The 26,027-nt window shown below is 37.0% G+C and overlaps 1 protein-coding gene across 3 annotated transcripts in view; it reads left to right on the top strand.

Moving 5' to 3' along the window:
• Positions 1-26,027, top strand: part of pde9aa (phosphodiesterase 9aa) — a 140,331-nt gene that overhangs the window by 67,028 nt on the left and 47,276 nt on the right. For 2 of the 3 annotated variants that reach the window (XM_062067735.1, XM_062067736.1), the window contains exons 6-7: positions 586-656; positions 15,398-15,482. In XM_062067735.1, coding sequence (XP_061923719.1) covers positions 586-656; positions 15,398-15,482 — 156 coding nt within the window. Of the gene's footprint in view, positions 1-585; positions 657-13,199; positions 13,584-15,397; positions 15,483-26,027 lie in introns of those variants that run through there. The other variant, XM_062067737.1, reaches the window with a different exon arrangement.

The raw sequence follows: 26,027 nt of genomic DNA, 5'->3' as shown, positions 1-26,027 counted from the left end.
GTATACCCAACAACCCAATTTGTAGCAGCGCTCATACCTGTGTATTACTTGACATAATGTATTTTGTACAACCTGCTGACTTTTGTTTTCGGTCTATTTCTTTAGTCACGTTACAAATTTTGGGAAAGTTTATGTAAAAGACAAGGGTCCACTGCAGAGGACGCTGCCTCTCAGAGGATATTGCGGTTCTTTGCCCACTGATAGCAAAAACGTAAATGTTGTGTTTAAAAATGACAAACAAAAACTAACTTATTAGGATTTACTAAAACTGTTTATTTTTTCTCATCCTAATTTTTATTTTCTCAACTAAAACATCTTGTACCGAGAGTTTTGTGGGCTGTTGCTTTTCTTAAAATGCTTAAGTGCTGGTAAGAACAGTTGTTGTTGACAGTAGAGAGAGGACTGGTAAAAAAAAAGGAGCAATGGAACAATACTAAATATTGTGCAAAAACAAAATGAAGTAACAGAGACTTCTGTTTCTCGGGCAGAATTGAAAAGTACAACTTCACAAAATTTATTTTGTCCACTGTGTTCATTTTCTTGGGAGACATTGTTTAATTAGCATTTTGTTTTGTACAATTGCAGAGCTTTCAAGATCAACGAGCTGAAGACCGAAGTCACGAACAGGCTTGCAATGCTGGAGAAAAGAGTAGAGTGTAAGTTTTATTTCTATACGTTTGACCAATGAATGATTCAGGTATGATATCAGATATTTGACCTACTACACAACATTAACAAGCAATAGGTGAAGTGTGCACACAAATCAAGTATTGTACTCAACAAAATGTATTTCTGGTAAAAATAATGGTAAATTACCTTATCTTATCTGTCAGGTCTGAAGAAATTTAAAGTTAGTAGTTTGCAGATGACACAACTTTAGTAACTATTGGAAACAGTGGACAGATAGTTTGATTAAAAAAAATCTATTATTGCCAAAAAATTTAATGAAAATACATTTGTAGGCGTCATAATAATTAATAAAAAGAGCTGGCAATTTCACAATAAATATTGGCAACATAAAATATATATCATAATATGTATATAATAATAAATATATATATATATATATATTTATATTTATATATATATATATATATATATATATATATATATATATATATATATATATATATATATATATATATATATAAAATGGCTAGAAGCGTTTTAACACTGAACACTGAATTAACAAAATGTGTTTTAGACCACAAATCACTCAACACACTTACTGAATGGTTTTATGTAGATATGAGGAAATCCTTTTTGAAAACACTACAATCACAGACTATACTGCAAAGAAGGGACAATTAGGATAAACCATAATGTTACTTATGGAGAACACACAAAAACTGTCGTACCTCAGAATACAAGTTTAATTGGTTCTTTGACGCAGCTCGTACCTAATAAAAAAATTGGGAAACAGCAATATTGAAATGAATTATAATAAATTTAATCGGTGACTTTTAAATGAAAAACAATTTTGTGTAAAAACATTATAATAGAATGCAGTACAAAAAACTAAAACAATTACAGTAGTTTTATGAAGTAACATAATAATAATGTAAAGCATTGGAGAGTGGACTTCTACAATATCTCTTTCCAGCTGTTTCTCAGTCAAACACACCATCAGCAGCTCCTCCATATTTTATTAATGAATGTCCGCCGTTTAGATAATATAATATTGTATTATATATCGACTCATTCTGCTTCAGTATGATGCAGACTAGAAGTGGTACGCTCTAACTACCTCAACAAGTTAGCTAACTACACATTCGGTCACGTTTTGGATTATTTATATCCTTAATTCAATGAATATAATTTACTTCTTCTTCTCAGAACTGTATTTCACACTCACTTTCTTTGTTTTCATGGATTGGGGAAAACAACGTTTTCTCCATCTCTAGCTATAAGCTAATGCTAGCAAGTGAGACCGAATGTTAAGGGCGGATCTTATGGTGTTCACTGTGACATTCTCTACAACAACTAGTGGTGGGTAGGCTTGTACTCCGAATTTTTTCTTGCAACCTAAAGCATAACAATTAGCCGAGAGACAGCTCGAGCTACCACTATTTAAACCACAAATATTGAAATGTACTAATCCACTAGTTTTTCTAAGAACTAAAATAAGCAACAACCTTCTCTCTGATAATAAAATATATTTCTTCAACAAAATAGAGGATGTACCAATTCAAGGAAAAACCTTGTGTAAAACCTTTGCTCTAAAAATGTTAGCATATAAATCTGTGGGGTAAAATGAAGCGGACTGAGTGGAGAACCCAAACAACAAACTAATATGAGCCATTCTAGGAAACGAGCATATTTTTTTACAAGGAGGAAGCAGAATGCTGAATAATTATTGTCTTATATATATCTTTTGGTCCTGAATTGAATAATGTATCCTTAATTTTTTTAATTTATTTTTTATTATTTAGTATTCTTTCATTTATCATACAATGTTTCTGTCAATATTTACTCTTTCTTTCATTATTTAATAACTAGTGCTGTAAAAGTATTTTTTTTTTTTTTTAAATCTGATTAATCACACTTTAATCAAATTATGATTTAAAATAAGTTTAAAAATACACCAATATTGGACAAAAATGCAATTTTTTGCGTTGACCTGATCACTGACCATGTAACAATCCGCACCTCACCACCTTAGGTAATCATCTGGGGTTAAGGTAAAGGAGCATGTGCTGTCAAAATAAATTGTATGATTACCGGTAATCATTTTTTATGATTAATCACATGAGTTAACTGGTTATTTTTGACAGCCCTAGTAATAACATATCTGTTTATTTATTACCTTCGCCAGGAGGTTATGAGATAGCCGGGGGTTTGTCTATTAATGTTTTTGTTAGTTAGCATCATAATCTAAAATTGGGTGGATATTGTTAATACTTTAACGAATTGTCAGAAATCGGATAAAAACAAGTGATTGAATTTTGGGCCTCATTTCTATACAATACAAGCTTCATATTCTGTGTGTGTGTGCGTGTGAGAATTTGTGTGTGCGCGCTGCAGAGACAGAGATAGTAGATGACAGACATTTCTGTGACCCCGCTATAGATAACTCAAAAAGTTATTAGAACATTTTGATGAAACTTGTAGGAAATGTCAGAAACAGGAGAGAGAACAACTAAACTAAACAGATTGTGTTTTCTCTCAAATATGTCCGTCACATTGCTCATGGTAAATGTATTCCTCAGTTGAAAATAACTCAACTTGATACATATTTTTGAAATTTTTTTTTGTGAAGTAACATTTTTTCTATTGTAAAAAACGGCTCACGTCAGGTTTTTTCATCACCGTTTTAAAGCTAATTATCAGCGATATTTTTCAAGCTACGTTTTCTACTAATTCATTGAAGAAATATAGTAAGTTGAATTTTACTTTTTGACATTTTATTACTCTAATACCATTTGTTATATGAATTTTAATGGCAAAAAAATAAGCTTGTGAAAATGAGGTAACTTACCTGACACCTGCTATTTTATGGAATCTATATTCTGGGATAGTCACATGACTGTCACATGAGCACCACTCCAAAATGTTGACAAGTCCAGCACAAAGCATATAGTACACATTTTAACATATTTAAAGTGTGCCACCATGGTTTCTTATTGGTTCAATTTAGGTACATCAATAATATCAGTAATTACTATTAATTATTATTCTATGTTACAGAAGAAGAACAAGTAGTGTTATGTAAGTACTTTATTGCAGTGCTGCAGATCTAGAAACTTTATGATGTCGTGTATTAGATAAATTGAAACTACATAGACTATGTGGTCCACTTACCCACATAATACTGTATGAGCTTGTGCTCCTATTAGAACTTATTGAACATTGACCCCTATTGGGTAATAGTAAAGCGTGACTTACTTGACTTCCGCACACTTCACAAATAAGTCTTCAGTCCCAGACCTTCAATTTTGCTGCAGTCTTTCTACCCCTTGATAGAAGGTACATTATAACATTAGCATTTCAATTTGGCTTACATATTTCAGCAATCCTACGCAATTTCTCCTGATATTGCTTACTATAGTAATAATTAAAGGTGCTATTTTCTGTCAGCAACTTAAATGTTCCTAATCACTCATTCCACAAAATATGACTCAAATGACTAGTTTTTAGCTCCCATGCAAAGCGTCTTCACATCAACCATTGCCTAGTTACCTGGTCGCTATGGCAATATTGTGGCACCCACACACGAATCTATCCTCTCATCACTTGGTCGCTATGGTCACCTTTGCGAATGCGAGCTTGAAGTGCTGTTGTAGCTGACCTCTACACTGCCATATTAGATAGAGGAGTGGAGACATGTTTCCTTTTGGGTACTGGAGTCTCCTTTTCAAGTGTTCCTCTGCATATTCTGAATCTAAAAAGTGTATTCATTTATGATACTGTATATTGGATTCATTTGTTTTGTGCCATAACACAAAGCAAAAATGTGGATGTTTTGTTCTGTTAGCTTAGCATATATTTATCAGTCCCTAGTGACTCTCTCCAATATGACGCAATTCAATTCATAAGTACGGTATCTAGATTTAATCTAACCTCCCGATTCGATTTGATGCATAATTATGCAATCTGGTACCGTTCCTGTTTAAAGTTGGGATGCAACACAACGGTAATGGATTTCGTTGAACGATCACAGTTTGAAGTAATAATCATGGTTTTGTGTTTATTATGCATTGACAACAAAAATGTATACAATTGTTTTCTGTTGTATAAAATCATGGATACATTTCTTAGAGATTTTGATTTGTTATGTAATGTATTACTGTTGGAAATAACACTGTTCAAATAATATTATGATAACAGTACAACATAATAAATATAAACAAAAAGCATTAATAGTAAATACATTTGTAAATTAATTATTATATTATTTATATAAGACTTGTAAACTCAATGCTGTTGCTACCAATTGTCATCCATGCTTATTTATTTATTTTTCATCATCATTTTATCATTATTCATGTATGTTATGCTGTGTTAGTAAAAACTTGAATGCACATAATTAGATTCCATGGTATAGTGCTATCTCAGCTGCATTCGGGCGGTAGAAAATGGATGGATGGACAGATGGTATAGTGCTGTTATTCTACAATTTTATGTTAGTGTTTTATATTTTCTATATTGACTTACAATGCCTGTAGTTTATTCAACATTAACAGGAAGAAGCATTCGCTAATGTTAAATGGTCACTGAATGACAGGAGAACCTGTTGCTGTTCGTTTACACTGAACTGACTCAACACAAAGCTACTGATTGTAAGTGACACATTTATATTTAACTTAAATCTTCATTAAGTCACTTGCGACTAACATAATTTACCTCAGTTATTATGTCTTACTTTTACCTTGGTGTGTAAAGCTGGGGGCTTATCCCACAAATACTGCACCATTTTGGACATACCGTAATTTCCGGACTATAAGCCGCACCTGACTATAAGCCGCACCAGCTAAATTTAGGGGAAAATACAGATTGCTCCATATATAAGCCGCACCCGACTATAAGCCGCAGGGTTTTGATGTGTAATTACCGTAGTATATAGGGGTTCCTGCTACCACGGAGGGGATTGTCGGGACAGAGATGACTGTTTGGGAACGCAAAGCGTCCCATTTATTAACAATAAATCTTTCAATCATTCAATCAAACTTTCACATCTTTGACATGGCGAACAGCATTCGTGCAGAGTACAAATAATACAACGATGCAAATTAATACAAAGTGCTCGCCTGTACGTTATCAAAATAACCAGCCTACCGGTATATGAAAAGTCAGTCTTTAATCATTGTGTCATCGTCTTCCTCCTGTGTACTAAAACCACCGAAATCCTCTTCGTCGGTGTCGGAGAAGAACAGGCCGTAAATAAGCCGCACCCTTGTATAAGCCGCAGGGACCAGAACGAGGGGAAAAAGTAGCGGCTTATAGTCCGGAAATTACGGTAAATGGGTGAGCCATTGTCTTCATTGACTTCCTGGTAAAAAATGTATGTACTCAATATGTTCCTACACTGCGGGCTTCAGATTTTTTTTTGGAGTCAGAAAAGTTTGATACTTTGTCTTGCTGACATTTTTAAGCTAATGCAGCACGCTAGCATGTCTCTCGATAGGTGCAAATAAGCACGTGTGCAACGGATGCCGGCCAATGTGGCTGGGCCATGTGTACGTTGGTAAACCTCATTTCCTGACAACCTCAAGAGCAGTGCTGGCTCTCGGGTTGATAGCTCAGGGTTTTAGCTCGGTAGCTAGCACCGCTGGTGTAACTTTGTTTTCATTCTGTGCAGGTTGTGCTGAAAATAACGTTCCAGTAGGGGTGTAACGATTGATCAAAACATCAATATATCGATTTATAGTCCTAAATTTCAAGTATATCGATCTGTGTTCTACAAGTTTGCCTTCAAAGAAATAGGTATCGATCGATACTAGAAAAAGGAAAACATTGGATTTGAGAACAACAGACTTTATATAAAGTTTAGCTCTTGTAATAATAAAGATGTTAAACGTTGGCGGATATCTATGGTGGTCGAGAAATGTCATAACAAACGCCACAAGACAATAATGTAATATATGTGACATGTGTGTCTGTGTGCCCTTAAGAAAAGGTGCTGTTGTGTGTGACATGTGCGAGAGTGGCAGTGAGCAGAGTCCGGCGAGTTTGGGTGTCTGTATGTTCAGTGCTTAAACGTGAGCTGTGGCGGACAGCAGCTCTTGTGTGTTTTGACTTCTTGAGTTTGTTACCGCTTGTTAAAGGGAAACTGCACTTTTTTTGGAATTTTGCCTATTGTTCACAATCATTATTAGAAAAAAACACTCATGTCTTTTATTTTTATTTTTTTTTGGATTCTAAAATGCGGCTAGCAGGAGTCACGGTTGCAGCCTTCAAAGCCCTCTTAAACAATTTGAAAACCCTCCATCAATGTTTTATATACACACTGAAAGTATATACTGTATTTATAATGTAGTAACATACACAATCACAACAATATGTAATTAGTTCAATATGTATTTGGTCCTTTTATGCTTGGGCTGCACGATTGTTAGAAAAAACATAATTGCGATTTTTTTTCTCCAAAATTGGTATTCGATTTGCAATTTTATATTTTATACATAAAAATGCATAAAACTGCAAAAATAATGAGTGAAGCAAGTAATACATGTTAGTTTTAAACTGTCAATCAACATATTCTTGTCTAAAGGTGCCACACATTAAAACAATATGCACCAATCTACTTTCAAAAATATTTGGCTTTTGGCAAACAGAGCTTTTTTCAACAGCATGCTCTTTAACTGAAGAAATATTCGATTAAAACTATACGGTGATTATAATGTATTGTAATCATAATATATGCAAGTAACCATTTCAAAGGATACAAACGTATTTCTCATTACTGTAGAATTGTTTACCATTGTACTGTCATTGGAAGGTAAATTACTTTATCCTAAATGAAAAACAAAGAAAATGGACTCATTTCTGTAAGCAAAAATTTACCTAAATAGATATTAAAGGGTTTTTTTTCCCCCAGATGAAAAAATTAGGTTGGACGTTGTCTTTTTGTTTATTGCTATCACATGATCGCAACGGCATTTTTGCTCATTCGTCCGTGTAGATGGGCTCATATCACCCATCCGATTTGAAGCTGAAATATTCCCACAACGGGATATTTGGTTTTATCATCTTTTTCCTACTAATTTGTGTTAGTTTGCAGCACTTCTCACTGCTCTCTGCACTGTTTGTGTGTCGGCGGCGGCGCCCTGCTTTCGTGTCCGCCGTGCCAAAGATTGTTGATGACTGAAAAGAGCAATGCACATGCATAATATCCATTTATACCGAGTGAGGAGGACAGAAACACACGGTTTAGTGGAGTCTTTGCGATTAAACAACCGTGACATTTTGAATCTGACTTAAAAGTAAACCCGGTTAATTGTTGCATCCCTAGTTTAAAGTAGACTTTTATTTTACGTTATAAATGATCCTACGTCATTTTAATAAATCTGGCATAGTTTATATTCAAATAAATATACTTTACAAAAAAAAATTTGTGTTGCTTTTGACATGACATACAAAACCATGTCAATATATTTATTACTGTAACTCATTACACTTTAACCCTCTCACAATCAAAACAGACGTATTATTCAGTTTTTCACTATTGGCACAAATCGCCTTCATCTTTTACTTTATTGTAAAGCTCTGGCATGTATTTGTTAGTAAAATTATGTTGACTTGGTGTCTTATAAAGGGTTTTCCAATGTATTTATTATCACTTCCTGCATAACACTGAACAGTCTCAGGTCTTTAACAATGAAACAGGCTATTAAAGACGTTATGACCTTGGTTCGAGCTAAGTTTTGCTTGAAAGAAGCAAGCGAACGAGCAAGCAAGCAAGAGAGAGAAAAAAAGAGACCGCTTCCAGCTGCGTAGTAGATCAATTCAACCGATTCATGAATTTGTAATTGGGCCATCTGCGGTTTTTTTTTACATATGGATCGATCCAGGGACTTGTGTACCAATGCAATTACAGCTGTTAAATAAAACCTGTCTCTGATTCATAATGGTTGTTTGTTACACTCCTACCTGGATTTGACCGTCTTTCTTGTGATTGTTTCGACCTAAAAAGCCTGATTTCACTGCAGCTTAAAAAAACAGTTTGGACAAAAATGTAAATGTTTAAAGAGGTCTTTTTTTAAAATCTACATTTGAAACATTTTCTTGTGGTTCTTTGGTCAAAATGTTGCATTAATGTTGTTTTACAGACCATCTTTAAACTGCATTCTGACTGTCGCAGTAGGCATGCGCCGCTTTATGGGCGGTCATGGACTATGTTTACATTCCAGGCCAAAGTGTACCAAATCAGATTATTTCAAAATCAGATTTTTTCCAGCTGACTGTTTCGATTACAAGTAAAATTTGATCTTTTTCAGACTCCAGTATAAAAGCGCACAGGCCCCAATGTGTCCTCAGTGTGGCCCCAATGTGACCTCGATGTGGCCTCGACGTCACAAGCATGCACATAAAGAGAAAACAAAGGAAGTTGACCAGATTCCGTAAATGAACAAGGAAGTACTATTACTATCCATCCATCCATCTTCCCCGCTTATACGAGGTCGGGTCGTGAGGGCAGCAGCCTAAGCAGGGAAGCCCAGACTTCCCTCTCCCCAGCCACTTCGTCCAGCTCCTCCCGGGGGATCCCGAGGCGTTCCCAGGCCAGCCGGAAGAGATAGTCTTCCCAACGTGTCCTGGGTCTTCCCCGTGGCCTCCTACCGGTCGGACGTGCCCGAAACACCTCCCTAGGGAGGCGTTCGGGCGGCATCCTGACCAGATGCCCGAACCACCTCATCTGGCTCCCCTCTACTATTACTACTACTAATAATAATTTGCAAAATAAAAGCCACCATACCTTAAAAAATAATGTTTTCTACATGGAAACAAATTAGAATAATATAATGTATGAATGGATACAGTATATAGTGTAATATATTTCACAGGGTTCTAATCTTTTTATGGCTATTAAGTAGAGGAGACAGCGTGGATCTTTGATCTATCCATTTTTCAACTCTGTTACGTAAAAAACTTATGCAATGTACGTATGTAAGCAAATACGCCACAGCGTACATGTCATTTCCGATCCTTCAACAATTGGTATTTGTTAGAAATCAAAGTGTGTGTATACATATATATATACAGTATATATGTATATATATATATATATATATATATATATATATATATATATATATATATTGTATATAAATATATATATTATATATATATATATATATATATATATATATATATATATATATATATATATATATATATATATATATATATATATATATATATATATATATATATATATATATATATATATATATATACCGTATACCGTATTTTTCGGACTATAAGTCGCAGTTTTTTTCATAGTTTGGCCGGGCTCCAGTACGACTTATATATGTTTTTTCCCTTCTTTATTATGCATTTTCGGCAGGTGCGACTTATACTCCGGTGCAACTTATACTCAGAAAAATACGGTATATATATCCATATCCACTTCCGCTGGCGGGCTGCATCTTTCCTGCGCACACGAATGACGTAGCTTGACCAAAGATGACGAAAAAGTTACAAACAGGTAGCATTGCCGTTTACACTGAAGTCCTAGTTGAAAAGATCAGATTCAAAATGGATTCGGACTACCTTCTGATGTGGCCAAATCTGATGTGAAAATATCATATTATAGCACTTTGGAGCAGCTAGACTGACATAAAAATATCCAATCTGTGTCACTTGAAGGCAAAAGAATCAGATTTGGTGTCCAGTGTAAACGGAGCCTTATTTACTTACCTCCACTTCGACTGCTTCTTCTCCCCGTCAGCTGTGTTGTAGTTTTTAACGCTTCCATTTGGAGTTTACTGACAGATATAAGTTACAACTGTATGCTACTTTGTTTTACAAATGGCAACAGTGGAGGGTCTTAACATGCATTTGCATGTACAAGCCCGCTTGTTCCACAATAGGATAGAGAAAAAGAAGGAACTCATTGACTACAACTTTGGACTACAAATTTTAAAAAAAATGTCGCACTCCAGCAAAGTTCTCCAGGTAATAAACAGTATGGAGATATCCGCTGATGTAAATAAGGCAAATATGTTAAAGATGCAGATACACTTCACCTTCCAGGTGATATACTGTATGTGCTGCCATCTCCTGGCAATTATGTTCCACAAAACATTAACAGTGATTCTTTGGAAATTAGAGTTTGAGGTTTGAGCAACATGTTTTCTTTCATAGCTAATCAGCACACAGTACAGAGAGCAGCAGACTGGCCCAGGAGTGCATAGTTAGCGGTCAATATTCATTTCCACAGAGTTTGGTGAATATATGCCTTCAGTAAAAACAAAATTGCTGTTTTTACTTTTAAAATTGTATTTATTAAATGTTTGTACAAGTTTAAAACGACAGTGTTGTTAATTTTAGTTAGCCTGTCAATGGGATTGTTAATTATATGTTCGCAGTAAGCTAGCGGCACAAGAGCCAACCTTTATCTTGCGTGGTTGCATTTGTCTTTTTAAAACTAAGTTGTATTGTTGATTTAACATGGTTTCTCCACATATGTGCACTTCATATATATATCAATGTACTTTCCTTTGTGTACTAGCTTTTACAGTAACATTGTGGAGCCTATCAATGAACAACTTCAAGTTGGACCTTTTTTCATCTCTAATTTAAAAGACTGTTTACATATCTGCCAAACTAATTAATTCCAACATTCAGGGATGGCAGAATAATATATGTAAGTAAACCAGGGATTTACAAAGTACAGCCTGTGTTACATTGTAGGAATAAAATAGGCAGCAACATTTGAATTGAAATTGAATTGAAAAATAGAACAAAATGATACAATGTAACAAGAAAATAATATGTTGATACTAAAAACACATATTTGTCTTTAAATGTATGTACAAAATATGTTTAACCTTTAGAAGATTTATACATATTATAGCCTCCGGCATCCGGCATCTGGTCCAGCACTCGAAATAATGAAGGTAATAATAATGAGCTGCACCTTGTCAAGAAAGTGGAATTTTTTTTTAAGCTGTTCAATGACGGCCTATTTGTCAGCATTTCTGTGTGGAGTTTGCATGTTCTTCCCATGACTACGTGGGTTCCCTACGGGTACTCTCCCACCTCCAAAGACATGCACCTGGAGATAGGTTGATTGGCAACACTAAATTGGCCCTAGTGTGTGAATGTTGTCTGTCTGTCTGTGTTGGCCCTGCGATGAGGTGGCGACTTGTCCAGGGTGTACCCCGCCCTCTGCCCGAATGCAGCTGAGATAGGCTCCAGCAGCCCCCGCGACCCTGAACGGGACAAGCGGTAGAAAATGGATGGATGGATAGCCTATAATGCAAATTATATAATTACTACGCCCACGACCACACCGCTGGCTGTGCCACTGCCACCACCAATATTATATATTCTTTTAGAAACACTGGCTATTAATGTTTTTGGGTTCTTTGTAACCCTAGCACCGGAAATCACTGAATTTAAACAAGTCTAACAAAACATTCTTTATTTGCATAGTTTGGAACACATAGATCATATATAGCAGTGGTCCCCAACCACCGAAATTTAAAAAAAAAAAAATTTTTTTTTTTTTTAATGAAATCAACATAAAAAACACAATATATACATTATATATCAATATAGATCAATACAGTCTGCAGGGATACAGTCCGCAAGCACACATGATTGTATTTATAAATCACCCCCCCGGTCCGTGGGACGAATTTTCAAGCGTTGACCGGTCCGCAGCTACAAAAAGGTTGGGACCACTGATATATAGCATGGATTTTTGTTGGTAAATGACAGACGGTGAGAGATTATCATCACGCGTCATAATGAAGCCATACAGTACATCTGGAAAGTATTTACAGCACTTTTTCCACATTTTGTTATGTTACATCCTTATTCCAAAATGGACTACATTACTTTCAAAATCATCAAAATTCTACACACAATCTCCCATAATGACAATGTGAACAAGTTTTTTTTGGTCTTTTTGCAAATTCAGTAAATTAAAAAAACTGTCATACAGTATACCCTGTCCATATACTGTATAAGGTCTCACACTTGACAGTGCATGGCAGAACACAAACCAAGCATGAAGTTGAAGGAATTGTTTGTAGACCTCCAAGACAGGATTGTCTCGAGGCAGAAATCTGGGGAAGGGTACAGAAAAATATCTGCTGCCTTGAAGGCCCCAATGAGCACAGTGGCCTCCATCATCTGTAAATGGAAGAAGTTCTAAACCACCACGACTCTCCCTAGAGATGGCCGGCGGTCTAAACTAAATGATCGGCGGAGAAGGGCCGTACTTAGCAAGGTGACCAAGAACCCGATAGTCACTCTGTCACAGCTACAGCATTTCTCTGTGGAGAGAGGAGAACCTTCCAGAAGGACTACCATGTCTGCAGCAATCCACCCAACAGGCCTGTATAGTAGAGTGGCTTGACATAAGTAGTAAAAAGCACATGGCAGCCTGCCTGGAGTTTGCCAAAATGCACTTGAAAGACTATCAAACCATATGAAAAAAACATCTCTTTTATGATGAGACAAAGATTGAACTCTTTGGCTTTAATGCCAGGCATCATGTTTGGAGGAAACCAGGCACCAATTATCACCAGGTCAGTACCATCCCTACAGTGAAGCACGGTGGTGGCAGCATTATGTAGTGGCAGGAACTGGGAGACTAGTAGGGATGAAGATGAATGCAGCAATGTCCAAAGACATCCTGGATAAAAACCTGCACCAAACCGCTCTTGAACTCAGACTGGGGCAACGGTTGATCTTGCAGCGGGACAACGACCCTAAGCGCACAACCAAAATATAAAAGGAATGACTTCAGGACAACTCTGTAAACGTCCTTCCGTGGCCCAGCCAGAGCCCACACTGGTATCCAACTAAACATCGCTGGAGAGATCTGAAAATGGCTGTGCACCGACACTTCACATCCAGCCTTATGGGGCCTTAGAGGTGCTGCAAAGAGGAATAGGCGAAACTGCTCAAAGGTAGGTGTGCCAAGCTTGTGGCATTGTATTTTTAAAAAAAATTGAGGCTGTAATTGCTGCTAAAAGGTGCGTCAACAAAGTGTTGAGCAAAGGCTGTGAATACCTATGTACATTTGATTTTTAGATTATATATTTTTTATACATTTGCAAAAAAACTCAAAAACCTTTTTCACATTGTCATTATGGGTATTGTGTGTAGAATTTTGAGGACAAAAATGAATTTATTCCATTTTTGAATAATTCTGTAACATAAAGCGTGGAAAATGCGATGTGCTGTGAATAGTTCTAGATGCGATGTATGTTGATATTTTACATTACCCAGAAGACTTAGCGCTGCAGACGGGAATCAGAAGAGGGTCTGAGATACAAGTGAGTAGAGTGTTGTGCCATTAGTTAATATATTGTTACAAATTGCTGTTCTTTGTTTACAAAATAAGTAAGCTGCTCAGAGACAAATCATATTGGCAAACATGACATTGATGGGCTATAATGTGCAGGGATTAGTAGAAATGTTGTGAATTTGCAGCATCATAAATACCTGGAGGGTCAGATTGATCGACGTTTGATTGGTTTTAGCATCTTTAATGCCCAGGAATTACAATTACAATATTGTAATGGCTAATAAAAATGTATTTTTTTCTTTTGTGGGCAAGGCAGTAAGTAGCATCATATAAGGATAGAATATGATAGGATAGGATGAGATAGATTTTATTTATCCCACAATGGGGAAATTGTTTTTGCAGTGCAGGTACAAAAAGTCCACAAAAAATAAGGTAAAAAAAAACCCTTATAAAAACAAGAGAGAAACATCAAAGAACACTAAAGACATGAGACACTGGAAAGAGCACAGAGCAGATGCAACCAGCTGCCACTAGAGCAGCACCATTACTACTAAAATAAATCACACCCAAAAACCAAAAATGTTACAGAAAATAATACATATTGCGCACATACGATTGCACCATGCATAGACAAACAACAATACAAAACGATAACGCCATTTTAACACCCACATACTGTACACCACGGTGGCCTCTGCAGTTCCGCATTGTCAGTCAGTAATAACAATAACATGTTTATATGCTTAATGCTTATGCCTATTTTTAGTTGTGTGTCACCTATAGATTTGCTCCTTATCAACTTCATAGTTACTCAAGTCATTAGAAATCTGACTATTTCAAGAAGTGGCCTGTTTTTAGTCACAGGGTGTCATCTTCTTCATACATACCAATTATGATCAAGATCTTTCCTTGTGGAGCCCAGTTATTAACATTTACATTTTTGTGGCAGATCTTTGAACTACCCAACAAAATTGTTCACCATTTCCTGCCAAAATTCTTTGATGTAGCCTAAAATCGTTAAATATATATTATTGTCATCCGTCTGATATCCTTGATTTTGATTTGGGCTCATTTTGTCAAAGTCCAGAGGAAGAGTTTGTAAAAATAAGACTTATTTTTTTGAATCTCAAAATAGCCAACTTTCTGTTTCTACATCCTATCATGATCCAGTCAAATGTCATGAAAATATGTGAAACTGCGGGAAAATTAATTAAAAACCTATAGGGAGTACTACTGAGTCAGTTTTGGGGCTCATATTCTGGACCACTGAATTTCAAAATTGTCACCAGGCCTGATGCACTTCCAAATTTAAATTTTCATGAATTTTAAGGCCAAAAAAAATGTGAGGAGATGCTGAGACTAACAATAATAATAGCAAGTAACTAACAATTAACTAATTATCTACAGTAAAAGGTAATTCATTAGTCAAAAAGTGTTTCATGCTGCTAAATGTCCTATTGTGTCTGTCTCTAGTGGAAGGAATGAAGGTGGTGGAGATAGAGAAATGCCGTAATGACATCAAGAAGCTCCGTGAGGAGATGGCATCCAGAACCAACAGGTAACAGTAAAAACAAACACTCGGTTCTGTCAAAACCTCATCGACATCCTGATTAGCTCATTTCACGTTTGCTGTGCTAGTGCAGTTTGTTTGTTTAATAATCAGTTCATGCTCATAGACTTAGACTATTCTGACCAATGTAAGTCTATGAGCATGAACTTGTGAAGCCTGCTCGGATGAGAGGTGAAACGTCTTCGAAGACAAACTGACAAACTGAACAGTCCAGTTGCGATCGATTGAATGCTTTGAGAATGCAATGACCTGGATGAATGAGAACATGTTAGATATACTGTACAGCATAGGGGGCAGCATGGCGAAACAGGGGTTAGTGCGTGTGCCTCACAATACGAAGGTCCTGAGTTCAATCCCGGGCTCGTGATCTTTCTGTGTGGATTTTTCATGTTCTCCCTGTAACTGCGTGCGTTCCCTCCGGGTACTCCGGCTTCCTCCCACCTCCAAAGACATGCACCTGGGGATAGGTTGATTGGCAACACTAAATTGACCCTAGTGTGTGAATGTGAGTGTGAATGTTGTCTGTGTGTTGGCCCGAATGTAGCTGAAATAGGCTCCAGCATCCCCCGCGACCTCGAAAGGGACAAGCGGTAGAAAATGGATGGATGGATGTACAGCATAGATTCCCGTAGTGGGGAATGCACATGTCTGGGCTGATAACACATTTTAAGATATTTAAGATATACTGTCCCACAAATTATTGCTGATAAAAGCTATTATTGTCAGCTATTATTAGAACTAATATTATCATAATATGTAATACTAATAATACAACTAACCATTTGTCAATAATATTTTACCGCTGTAATTAGAAGGTCAAAAACACGTAGATATCTTAAAGGAGAACTGCACTTTTGTTTTAATTTTGCCTATCATTCACAATCTCTATGTGACAAGAACACATATGGTCTTCTTTTTTTAATGCATTATAATTTGTCAAATATAGCAAGTATGAGGGTGCTAGCAATGCAACTAATGAGAGTACACTTTTACGCCCATAAAGCCCTCTAAAAAACATTGAAAAACCGCCACCAATAATCCATTTACATGTTGCGAACTGCATATTAACAAAGTATTAGCGACATTGTTTTTATAAGCGCTAAAGCCGAAGAATTACTTTTAGCAGCGGTGTGATCACATGGAGGTAACTAGCTTGTCAGCAGAAACCTTCTCCGAGTTGTTATCCAGGTTGTGATTTAGTTCAAAATCACTACAGTTTAAGTGCCCACAGCTTTGCCCATTCTATCAATCAGTGGTGGCAGTCTTAGGGTACCTTGAACGGCTGCCAGCATCTTCTGAATTTGTTGATACACCAGGGCAAAGCATACTCCAATCAGCAGAAGTCCTGTTATCATTATTCCGAATATATACAGTCATGGTCAAAAGTTTACATACACTTGTAAAAGAACATAATGTCATGGCTGTCTTGAGTTTCCAATAATTTCTACAACTCTTATTTGTTTGTGATAGAGTGATTGGAGCACATACTTGTTGGTCACAAAAAACATTCATGAAGTTTGGTTCTTTTATGAATTTATTTTGCGTCTACTGAAAATGTGACCAAATCTGCTGGGTCAAAAGTATACATACAGCAATGTTTATATTTGGTTACATGTCCCTTGGCAAGTTTCACTACAATAAGGTGCTTTTGGTAGCCATCTACAAGCTTCTGGTTGAATTTTTGACCACTCCTCTTGACAAAATTGGTGCAGTTCAGCTAAATTTGTTGGTTTTCTGACATAGACTTGTTTCTTCAGCATTGTCCACATGTTCTCAATGGGGTTTAAGTCAGGACTTTGAGAAGGCCATTCTAAAACCTTAATTCTAGCCTGATTCAGCCATTCCTTTACCACTTTTGACATGTGTTTGGGGTCATTGTCCTGTTGGAACACCCAACTGCGCTCAAGACCCAACCTCTGGGCTGATGATTCTAGGTTGTCCTGAAGAATTTAGAGGTAATCCTCCTTTTTCATTGTCCCATTTACACTCTGTAAAGCACCAGTTCCATTGGCAGCAAAACAGGCCCAGAGCATAATACTACCACCACCATGCTTGACGGTAGGATTGGTGTTCCTGGGATTAAAGGCCTTACCCTTTCTCCTCCAAACATATTACTGGGTATTGTGGCCAAACAGCTCAATTTTTGTTTCATCTGACATCACATGGACAAAGATAAGACCTGTAGGAAAGTTCTGTGGTAGGGGTTTCTCTGAGTTTGTGCAGACATTTTTTGGTTTTGCAAACCAATTGTTGCAGCAGCTGTCCGGTGGCTGTTCACAGACGATCATGGAGGTGCACTTGGGCTGGTGTGGTTACACCTTGTCTGCAGTTATTAGGCCGGTTGAATGTACTGACCACAGAACTTTCCTCCAGAAGGTCTTATCTTTGTCCATGTGATCAGCAGCAAACTTTAGATGAGCCTTAAGGTGTCGCTTCTGGAGCAAGGGCTTCCTTTTTGCATGGTAGCCCCTCAGTCCATGGCGATGCAAAACATGCTTGACTGTGGACAAGAAGTCAAGTGTGTCCCTTTACATCTGTGTTCCAGCAGCTTCCAATTCATTGCAGACCTGCTTTTTGGTGGTTCTCGGTTGACCCTTGATCATTCTGAACAATTTTCTCTCAGCAGCAGGTGAAAGCTTGCGTTTTCTTCCTGATCGTAGCAGTGACAAAACTGTGCCATGCACTTTATATTTACAAACAATTGTCTGCACAGTTGCTCTTGGGACCTTAAGCTGCTTTGAAATGGCTCCAAGTGACTTTCATGACTTGTTCAAGTCAATGATTCTTTTTTTTAGATTTGTGCTGAGCATCACATGAGCCCTATTTAAATGGGCTCAGAGAAGTCAACAGGTGTTGTCAATCATAATCACTCACATGAAGTTAAGAGGCCATGCCACTAAGCTACTTTGATTTGATTGTAACTTTTGTACATCACCAAAATTGATCATGTATTTTGCTGTATGTATAATTTTGACCCGGCGGATTTGGTCACATTTTTAGTAGACCCATAATAAATTCATTAAAGAACCAAACTTCATGAATGTTTTTGTGACCAACAAGTATGTGCTCCAATCACTCTATCACAAAAAAATAAGAGTTGTAGAAATTAATTGGAAACTCAAGACAGCCATGACATTATGTCCTTCACAAGTGTATGTAAACTTTTGACCACGACTTTAGATGTCTTCAACGTCCTCGACTGAAAGAATTGCCAGGCACACGACCCTCCACTTCTCCCTAGAGTCCATCTTGTATCCAGCAACAAACGTCCCATCAGAACAATAGGCAAGGCAAGGCAAGGCAACTTTATTTGTATAGCGCTTTTCATACACAAGGCAGACTCAAAGTGCTTCACAGACAACAAAGTGAAATGAAAGAAAATAAAAGCAAAATTAAAATGCAGACAATAAAAATAAAAACAGTGCAGACGTTAAAAGTTAAAAGATTAAAAGACTTAGCTGAAAGCTAAGGTGAACATAAAAGTCTTCAGTCTAGTTTTAAAAGTAGTGAGAGTTGGGGAGAGTCTGACATCTTCAGGAAGTTTATTCCAGCTATGTGTTGCATAGTGACTGAATGATGATCTCCCTTGATTTGAGTTTACTCTTGGAACCGCTAACAGATTGGTCTCAGAAGATCTTAGTGATCTAGAGGGCGTATATAGTGGGAGCATATCAGTGATATACTTGGGCCCTAGACCATGTAGTGATTTATATGTGAGCAGGAGGATTTTGAAATCTATTCTCTGATGTACAGGGAGCCAATGTAAGGATTTAAGAATTGGTGTAATGTGCTCACATTTTTTGGTCTTTGTTAGAACTCTAGCAGCAGCGTTCTGAACAAGCTGTAGCTGCCTGACAGTTTTTTTTGGTAGGTTCCTAGTAGGATTGTACGATATATCCACACTGATAAAGTACCGCTGTTCGAATGAATTAAAAAAGGTATTTCATTGCTTCTGAAAAACACAGTTGTTTTTTTTCCGGACATCACAGCGTACCGTCGTCACGTCGTGAGATTGCTGCTAAAACGAGCAGATGCGCATATTAGGCAACACACTCGCACTTACAAGCAGAAACAGTGTGGAGATAGAAAAGGGCGAATGGATGCATTTTGGCCAAAGAACGATCAAGTTGAAGCCATTAACACTGCAAGAGATGCTTAGCTCTTGCTCTGGTTAGCCATTAGCGAGTTAGCCGTTAGCTGGCTAGCGGCTAAAGTCCATCTACAGTCAGTAATGTTTTAGCTACTTATAAATCACTAATACACGCCACCATGGCGACAAATAAACTAAGTTTCTTACAAGTATCATCCTTGCAGGACGAAGAATAGCTAAACATGCTTTACAACACACCGTAGGAGGATACAATAGCTAACCGCTGACAGCAAGCTAGCGCTCCTCAATGTAAACAAATGCCATAGGTGGATCTATACAAACATCGACTGTAACGATACTAAGTACAAGAGTCGTACATAGTCGATACTACAATGATTTCGTCGATATTTTTGTTTTATCACAAAAATTTTTGTCTTTTTTTTTATTGTTTATAAACCCATGAAATACGTCTGTGGGACATAGGTGAACTTTAATTATGACCAATGTATGATCTTGTAACTACTTGGTATTGGATTGGTAGCAAAATGTGTTGCATCACCCAACACTTATCGTATTTTTCGGAGTATAAGTCGCTCCGGAGTATACGTCGCACCGGCCAAAAATGCATAATAAAGAAGGAAAAAAACATACGTATATATGTCGCACTCGAGTATAAGTAGCATTTTTGGGGGAAATGTATTTGATAAAATCCAACACCAAGAATAGACATTTAAAAGGCAATTTAAAATACATAAAGAATAGTGAACAACAGGCTGAATAAGTGTACGTTATATGACGCATAAATAACCAACTGAGAACGTGCCTGGTATGTTAACGTAACATATTATGATAAGAGTCATTCAAATAACTATAACTTATAGAACATGCTATACGTTTACCAAACAATCTGTCACTCCTGATCGCTAAATCCCATGAAATCTTCTTCCTCGTTGTCGCTCCTGGTATGCGCCGCTCCCTGTCTTTCTGCTGCTCGATCCCCGTTCTCTGCTGCATATTTCACTACGTCCAGCTTGTAATCTGCAGTATATGATTTCCTTTTCGGTGCCATTTTTGTTCAGCCCTTCTCAGTTTTTATAAGTTACCGCCAATGTTGTAGCAGTGGGCTGTGTAGCAGTAGCAGTTAGCATCCTATGACCCACAATGCACTTCTGCCATGAAGCACAATGCACTTCTGCCATGACCCGCCCCTGCCGAATTCTTATTGGTTGACGTGTGTGTGACGATTGCTGACATTTGATTCGTCTCTTACGCGAATTAGATAAATAATATTATTTGATATTTTACGGTAATGTGTTAATAATTTCACACATAAATCGCTTCAGCGTATATGTCGCACCCCCGGCCAAACAATGAACAAAACTGTGATTTATAATCCGAAAAATACGGTATGCCAAGTATCAAACAACAGAAGAATAAGTGATTATGACTTTTTAACAGAAGTGTAGATAGTACATGTTAAAACAGAAAGTGATCAGATATTGTAGATCAGGGGTCACCCACCTTTTTGAAACCAAGAGCTACTTCTTGGGTACTGATTAATGCGAAGGGCTACCAGTTTGATACACACTTAAATAAATTTACCTTTAACTCTGTTATTATTAATAATTAATGATATTTACACTTAATTGAACGGTTTAAAAGAGGAGAAAACACGAAAAAATTGACAATTAAATTTTTAAACATAGTTTATCTTCAATTTCGACTCTTTAAAATTCAAAATTCAACCGAAAAAAAGAAGAGAAAAACTAGCTAATTCGAATTTTTTTGAAAAAATAAAAAAAAGAATTTATGGAACATCATTAGTAATTTTTCCTGATTAAGATTACTTTTAGAATTTTGATGACATATTTTAAATAGGTTAAAATCCAATCTACACTTTGTTAGAATACATAACAAATTAGACCAAACTATATTTCTAACAAAGACAAATCATTATTTCTTCTAGATTTTCCAGAAAAATTTTAAAAGAAATTCAAAAGACTTTGAAATAAGATTTAAATTTGATTCTACAGATTTTCTAGATTTGCCAGAATATTTTTTTTGAATTTTAATCATAATAAGTTTAAAGAAATATTTCACAAATATTCTTCGTAGAAAAAACAGAAGCTAAAATGAAGAATTTAATTAAAATGTATTTATTATTCTTTACAATAAAAAAAAATAAAAAATTACTTGAACATTGATTTAAATTGTTAGGAAAGAAGAGGAAGGAATTTAAAAGGTAAAAAGGTATATGTGTTTAAAAATCCTAAAATCATTTTTAAGGTTGTATTTTTTCTCTAAAATTGTCTTTCTGAAAGTTATAAGAAGCAAAGTAAAAAAAATAATGAATTTATTTAAACAAGTGAAGACCAAGTCTTTAAAATATTTTCTTGGATTTTGAAATTATATTTGAGTTTTGTCTCTCTTAGAATTAAAAATGTCAGGCAAATCGAGACCAGCTTGTTAGTAAATAAATAAAATGTAAAAAATAGAGGCAGCTAACTGGTAAGTGCTGCTATTTGAGCTATTTTTAGAACAGGCCAGCGGGCTACTCATCTGGTCCTTACGGGCTACCTGGTGCCCGCGGGCACCGCGTTGGTGACCCCTGTTGTAAATTTATAATCCATCATAATTTTGACAAAATAATACAATGGGAAATTACATATGTTACTGCATATGTCAGCAGCCAAATTAGGAGCCTTTTTTTGCTTACTTACTACTAAAAGAGAAGTTGGTTAGCTAGTATGTTCACTATCTTATAAAGCCAAGACTGAAAGTGTTTTGTGGTCCCCTTTATTTTGAAAAGTTCCAAAAGGTATCGAAATACAAAACCAGTGAAGTTGGCATGTTGTGTAATTTGTGATTAAAAACAGAACACAATGATTTGCAAATCCTTTTCAACTTATATTCAATTGAATTTACTGCAAAGACAAGATATTTAATGTTCGAACTGAGAAACAAAATTTTTTTTGCAAATAATCATTAACTTAGAATTTAATGGCAGCAACACATTGCAAAAAAGTTGGCACAGGGGCATGTTTACCACTGTGTTACATGGCCTTTCCTTTTAACAACATTCAGTAAACGTTTGGGAACTGAGGAGACCAATTCTTGAAGCTTTTTAGGTGGAATTATTTCCCATTCTCGCTTGATGTACAGCTTAAGTTGTTCAACAGTCCGGGTTTTCCGTTGTGGTATTTTAGGCTTCATATTGTGCCACACATTTTCAATGGGAGACAGGTCTGGACTACAGGCAGGCCAGTCTAGTACCCGCACTCTTTTACTTTGAAGCCACGCTGTTGTAGCACGTGGCTTGGCATTGTCTTGCTGAAATAAGCAGGGGCGTCCATGATAACGTTGCTTGGATGGCAACATATGTTGCTCCAAAACCTGTATGTACCTTTCAGCATTAATGGCGCCTTCACAGATGTGTAAGTTACCCATGTCTTGGGCACTAATACACCCCCATACCATCACAGATGCTGGCTTTTCAACTTTGCGCCTATAACAATCCGGATGGTTCTTTTCCTCTTTGGTCCGGAGGACACGACGTCCACAGTTTCCAAAAACAATTTGAAATGTGGACTCATCAGACCACAAAACACTTTTCCACTTTGCATCAGTCCATCTTAGAAGAGCTTGGGCCCAGCGTATCTGGGTGTTGTTGATGAATGGCTTTTGCTTTGCATAGTAGAGTTTTAACTTGCACTTACAGATGTAGCGACGAACTGTAGTTACTCACAGTGGTTTTCTGAAGTGTTCCTGAGCCCATGTAGTGATATCCTTTACACACTGATGTCGGTTTTTGATGCAGTATCGCCTGAGGGATCGAAGGTTGCTTATGTGCAGTGATTTCTCCAGATTCTCTGAATCTTTTGATGATATTACGGACCGTAGATTGTGAAATCCCTAAATTCCTTGCAATAGCTCGTTGAGAAATATTGTTCTTTAACTGTTCGACAATTTGCTCACGTATTTGTTGACAAAGTGGTGACCCTCGCCCCATCCTTGTTTGTGAATGACTGAGCATTTCATGGCACCCACCTGTTCCCAATTAGCCTGTTCACCTGTGGGATGTTCCAAATACGTGTTTGATGAGCCTTCCTCAACTTTCTCAGTCTTTTTTGCCTCTTGTGCCATCTTTTTTTAAACATGTTGCGGGAATCAAAGTTTTTCAGTTCGAACGTTAAGTATCTTGTCTTTGCAGTCTATTCAATTGAATATAGGTTTAAAAGGATTTGCAAATCATTGTATTTTGTTTTTGTGTACGATTTACACAACGTGCCAACTTCACTGGTTTTGGGGTTTGTAATTATTATGGTTATATATGTGTGTATGTATATATATATATACATATTTATATATTGTATATATGGAGGTATGTATATGTGTCCGACTGCGGGGAGTCTATGGGCCTCTCTGGGCGGGGCGTCCCGTCTTTCTGCCCGCGTGGAGTGTGGTCTCTCGATGGCTTGAGGGCTGACTGTCTTTTGCTTCTCCCTTGCCTTGTCCTCTGCCGGGCGCGTCTGTCAATGGCCTGCCGCTGGCCCTGGGGGTCCTGTCGTTGCCCGGCCTGACTCCGTGGCGCCGGTGGTCCCTTGTTCCCTGGGTACCGCACCTGCTGTTTTGGGTTGGGCTCTCTGGGTGACTGGCTCCGTACTTTGGCTCCCTCACACACTTGGAGACAAATGTAATGTACATACAAATACACACTATTACATACATACTAACATAGACACAATTATTCATACATACATACATACATATATACATGCATACATACGTCTACATCAACAATATGATTTACCTGATTGGCTGGTCAGGATAAAAAAAATATAAAAAAATATAAAAAAATATGCGCTTTTGCAGACAAACAATTTTTAGATGCACCGTGATCGCAGAGCGCTAACTAACTTATGCTGCTGCATTGCCTCTGAGTTGGTGAAAGTTAATTCTATATTATAAATCATGCATCTCAACTGGATAGTATAAGGTTGTGGCCATAAACAGAGAAGTTGGTCAACTTTGACAGTCGACTTATACCAGGAGATGGCAAGAAAGACACGAAAAGATGCTTTTTTGCGTCACTTTTTTTTTAAAACCATTCGTGAGGATTATGATTAATTCTTCATTTAAAAGGGAAAATGTGAACAAAAAACTTCCCCTCAGTCGGCATCACAGTGAAAGCAGACAATGTACAGAAAGTGTTTTTTTTATGTTTGTAGTTTTTATTTCTTGTTCAGCACTTAGCAATACTGCTGCATGATGCTTAGTGTTTGTTGTTGAAGGGAAAAGCGAACGCTGTCATGCGTCTGTGAAAATAATATGCCAGCGTATGCTTAAAATGAGCAAAATTCGTAAATATTACATGTTGTTATTTAATGTGCCTGTCACTACTACATCACATATACACTTACAGTATGTCTATACTGTAAAACAACGATAGAGGTTTTTGGATGTTTTTCGAGCGCTTTAGAGGTGGAATAGAGCGACTCCAATTAGCTCAATTTTTAACTGACTTTTGCTGGCGTTCATTTACGAGTTAGAATGCGTACAAAAGAAAAACATATGTGCTCTTGTCTAACTTAAGGATTGCGAGTAGGGATGTCCGATAATGGCTTTTTTGCCGATATTTGATATTCCGATATTGTCCAACTCTTAATTACCGATTCCGATATCAACTGATACCGATATACCTGTATACAGTCGTGGAATTAACACATTATTATGCCTAATTTTGTTGTGATGCCCCGCTAGATGCATTAAACAATGTAACAAGGTTTTCGAAAATAAATCAACTCAAGTTATGGAAAAAAATGCCAACATGGCACTGCCATATTTATTATTGAAGTCACAAAGTGCATTCTTTTTTTTAACATGCCTCAAAACAGCAGCTTGGAATTTGGGACATGCTCTCCCAGAGAGAGCATGAGGAGGTTGAGGTGGGCAGGGTTGAGGTGGGGGGGTAGCGGGGGGTGTATATTTTAGCGTCCCGGAAGAGTTAGTGCTGCAAGGGGTTCTGGGTATTTGTTCTGTTGTGTTTATGTTGTGTTACGGTGCGGATGTTCTCCCGAAATGTGTTTGTCATTCTTGTTTGGTGTGGGGTTACAGTGTGGCGCATATTTGTAACAGTGTTAAAGTTGTTTATACGGCCACCCTCAGTGTGACCTGTATGGCTGTTGACCAAGTATGCTTGCATTCACTTGTGTGTGTGAAAAGCCGTAGAAATGATGTGATTGGGCCGGCACGCAGAGGCAGTGCCTTTAAGGTTTATTGGCGCTCTGTACTTCTCCCTGCGTCCATGTACCACTCCGTACAGCGGCGTTTAAAAAAGTAATAAATTTTTCTTTTTATAACCCGTACCGATAATTTCAGATATTAAATTTTTTTCCGATATTACATTTTAAAGCATTTATTGGCCGATAATATCGGCAGTCCGA

The sequence above is a fragment of the Entelurus aequoreus genome, linkage group LG13 (assembly GCF_033978785.1).
Source record: "Entelurus aequoreus isolate RoL-2023_Sb linkage group LG13, RoL_Eaeq_v1.1, whole genome shotgun sequence".
NCBI classification, from domain to species: domain Eukaryota; kingdom Metazoa; phylum Chordata; class Actinopteri; order Syngnathiformes; family Syngnathidae; genus Entelurus; species Entelurus aequoreus.
The sequence above is the reverse complement of the archived record's forward strand: the minus strand, read 5'-3'. Positions and strand labels throughout refer to the sequence as shown.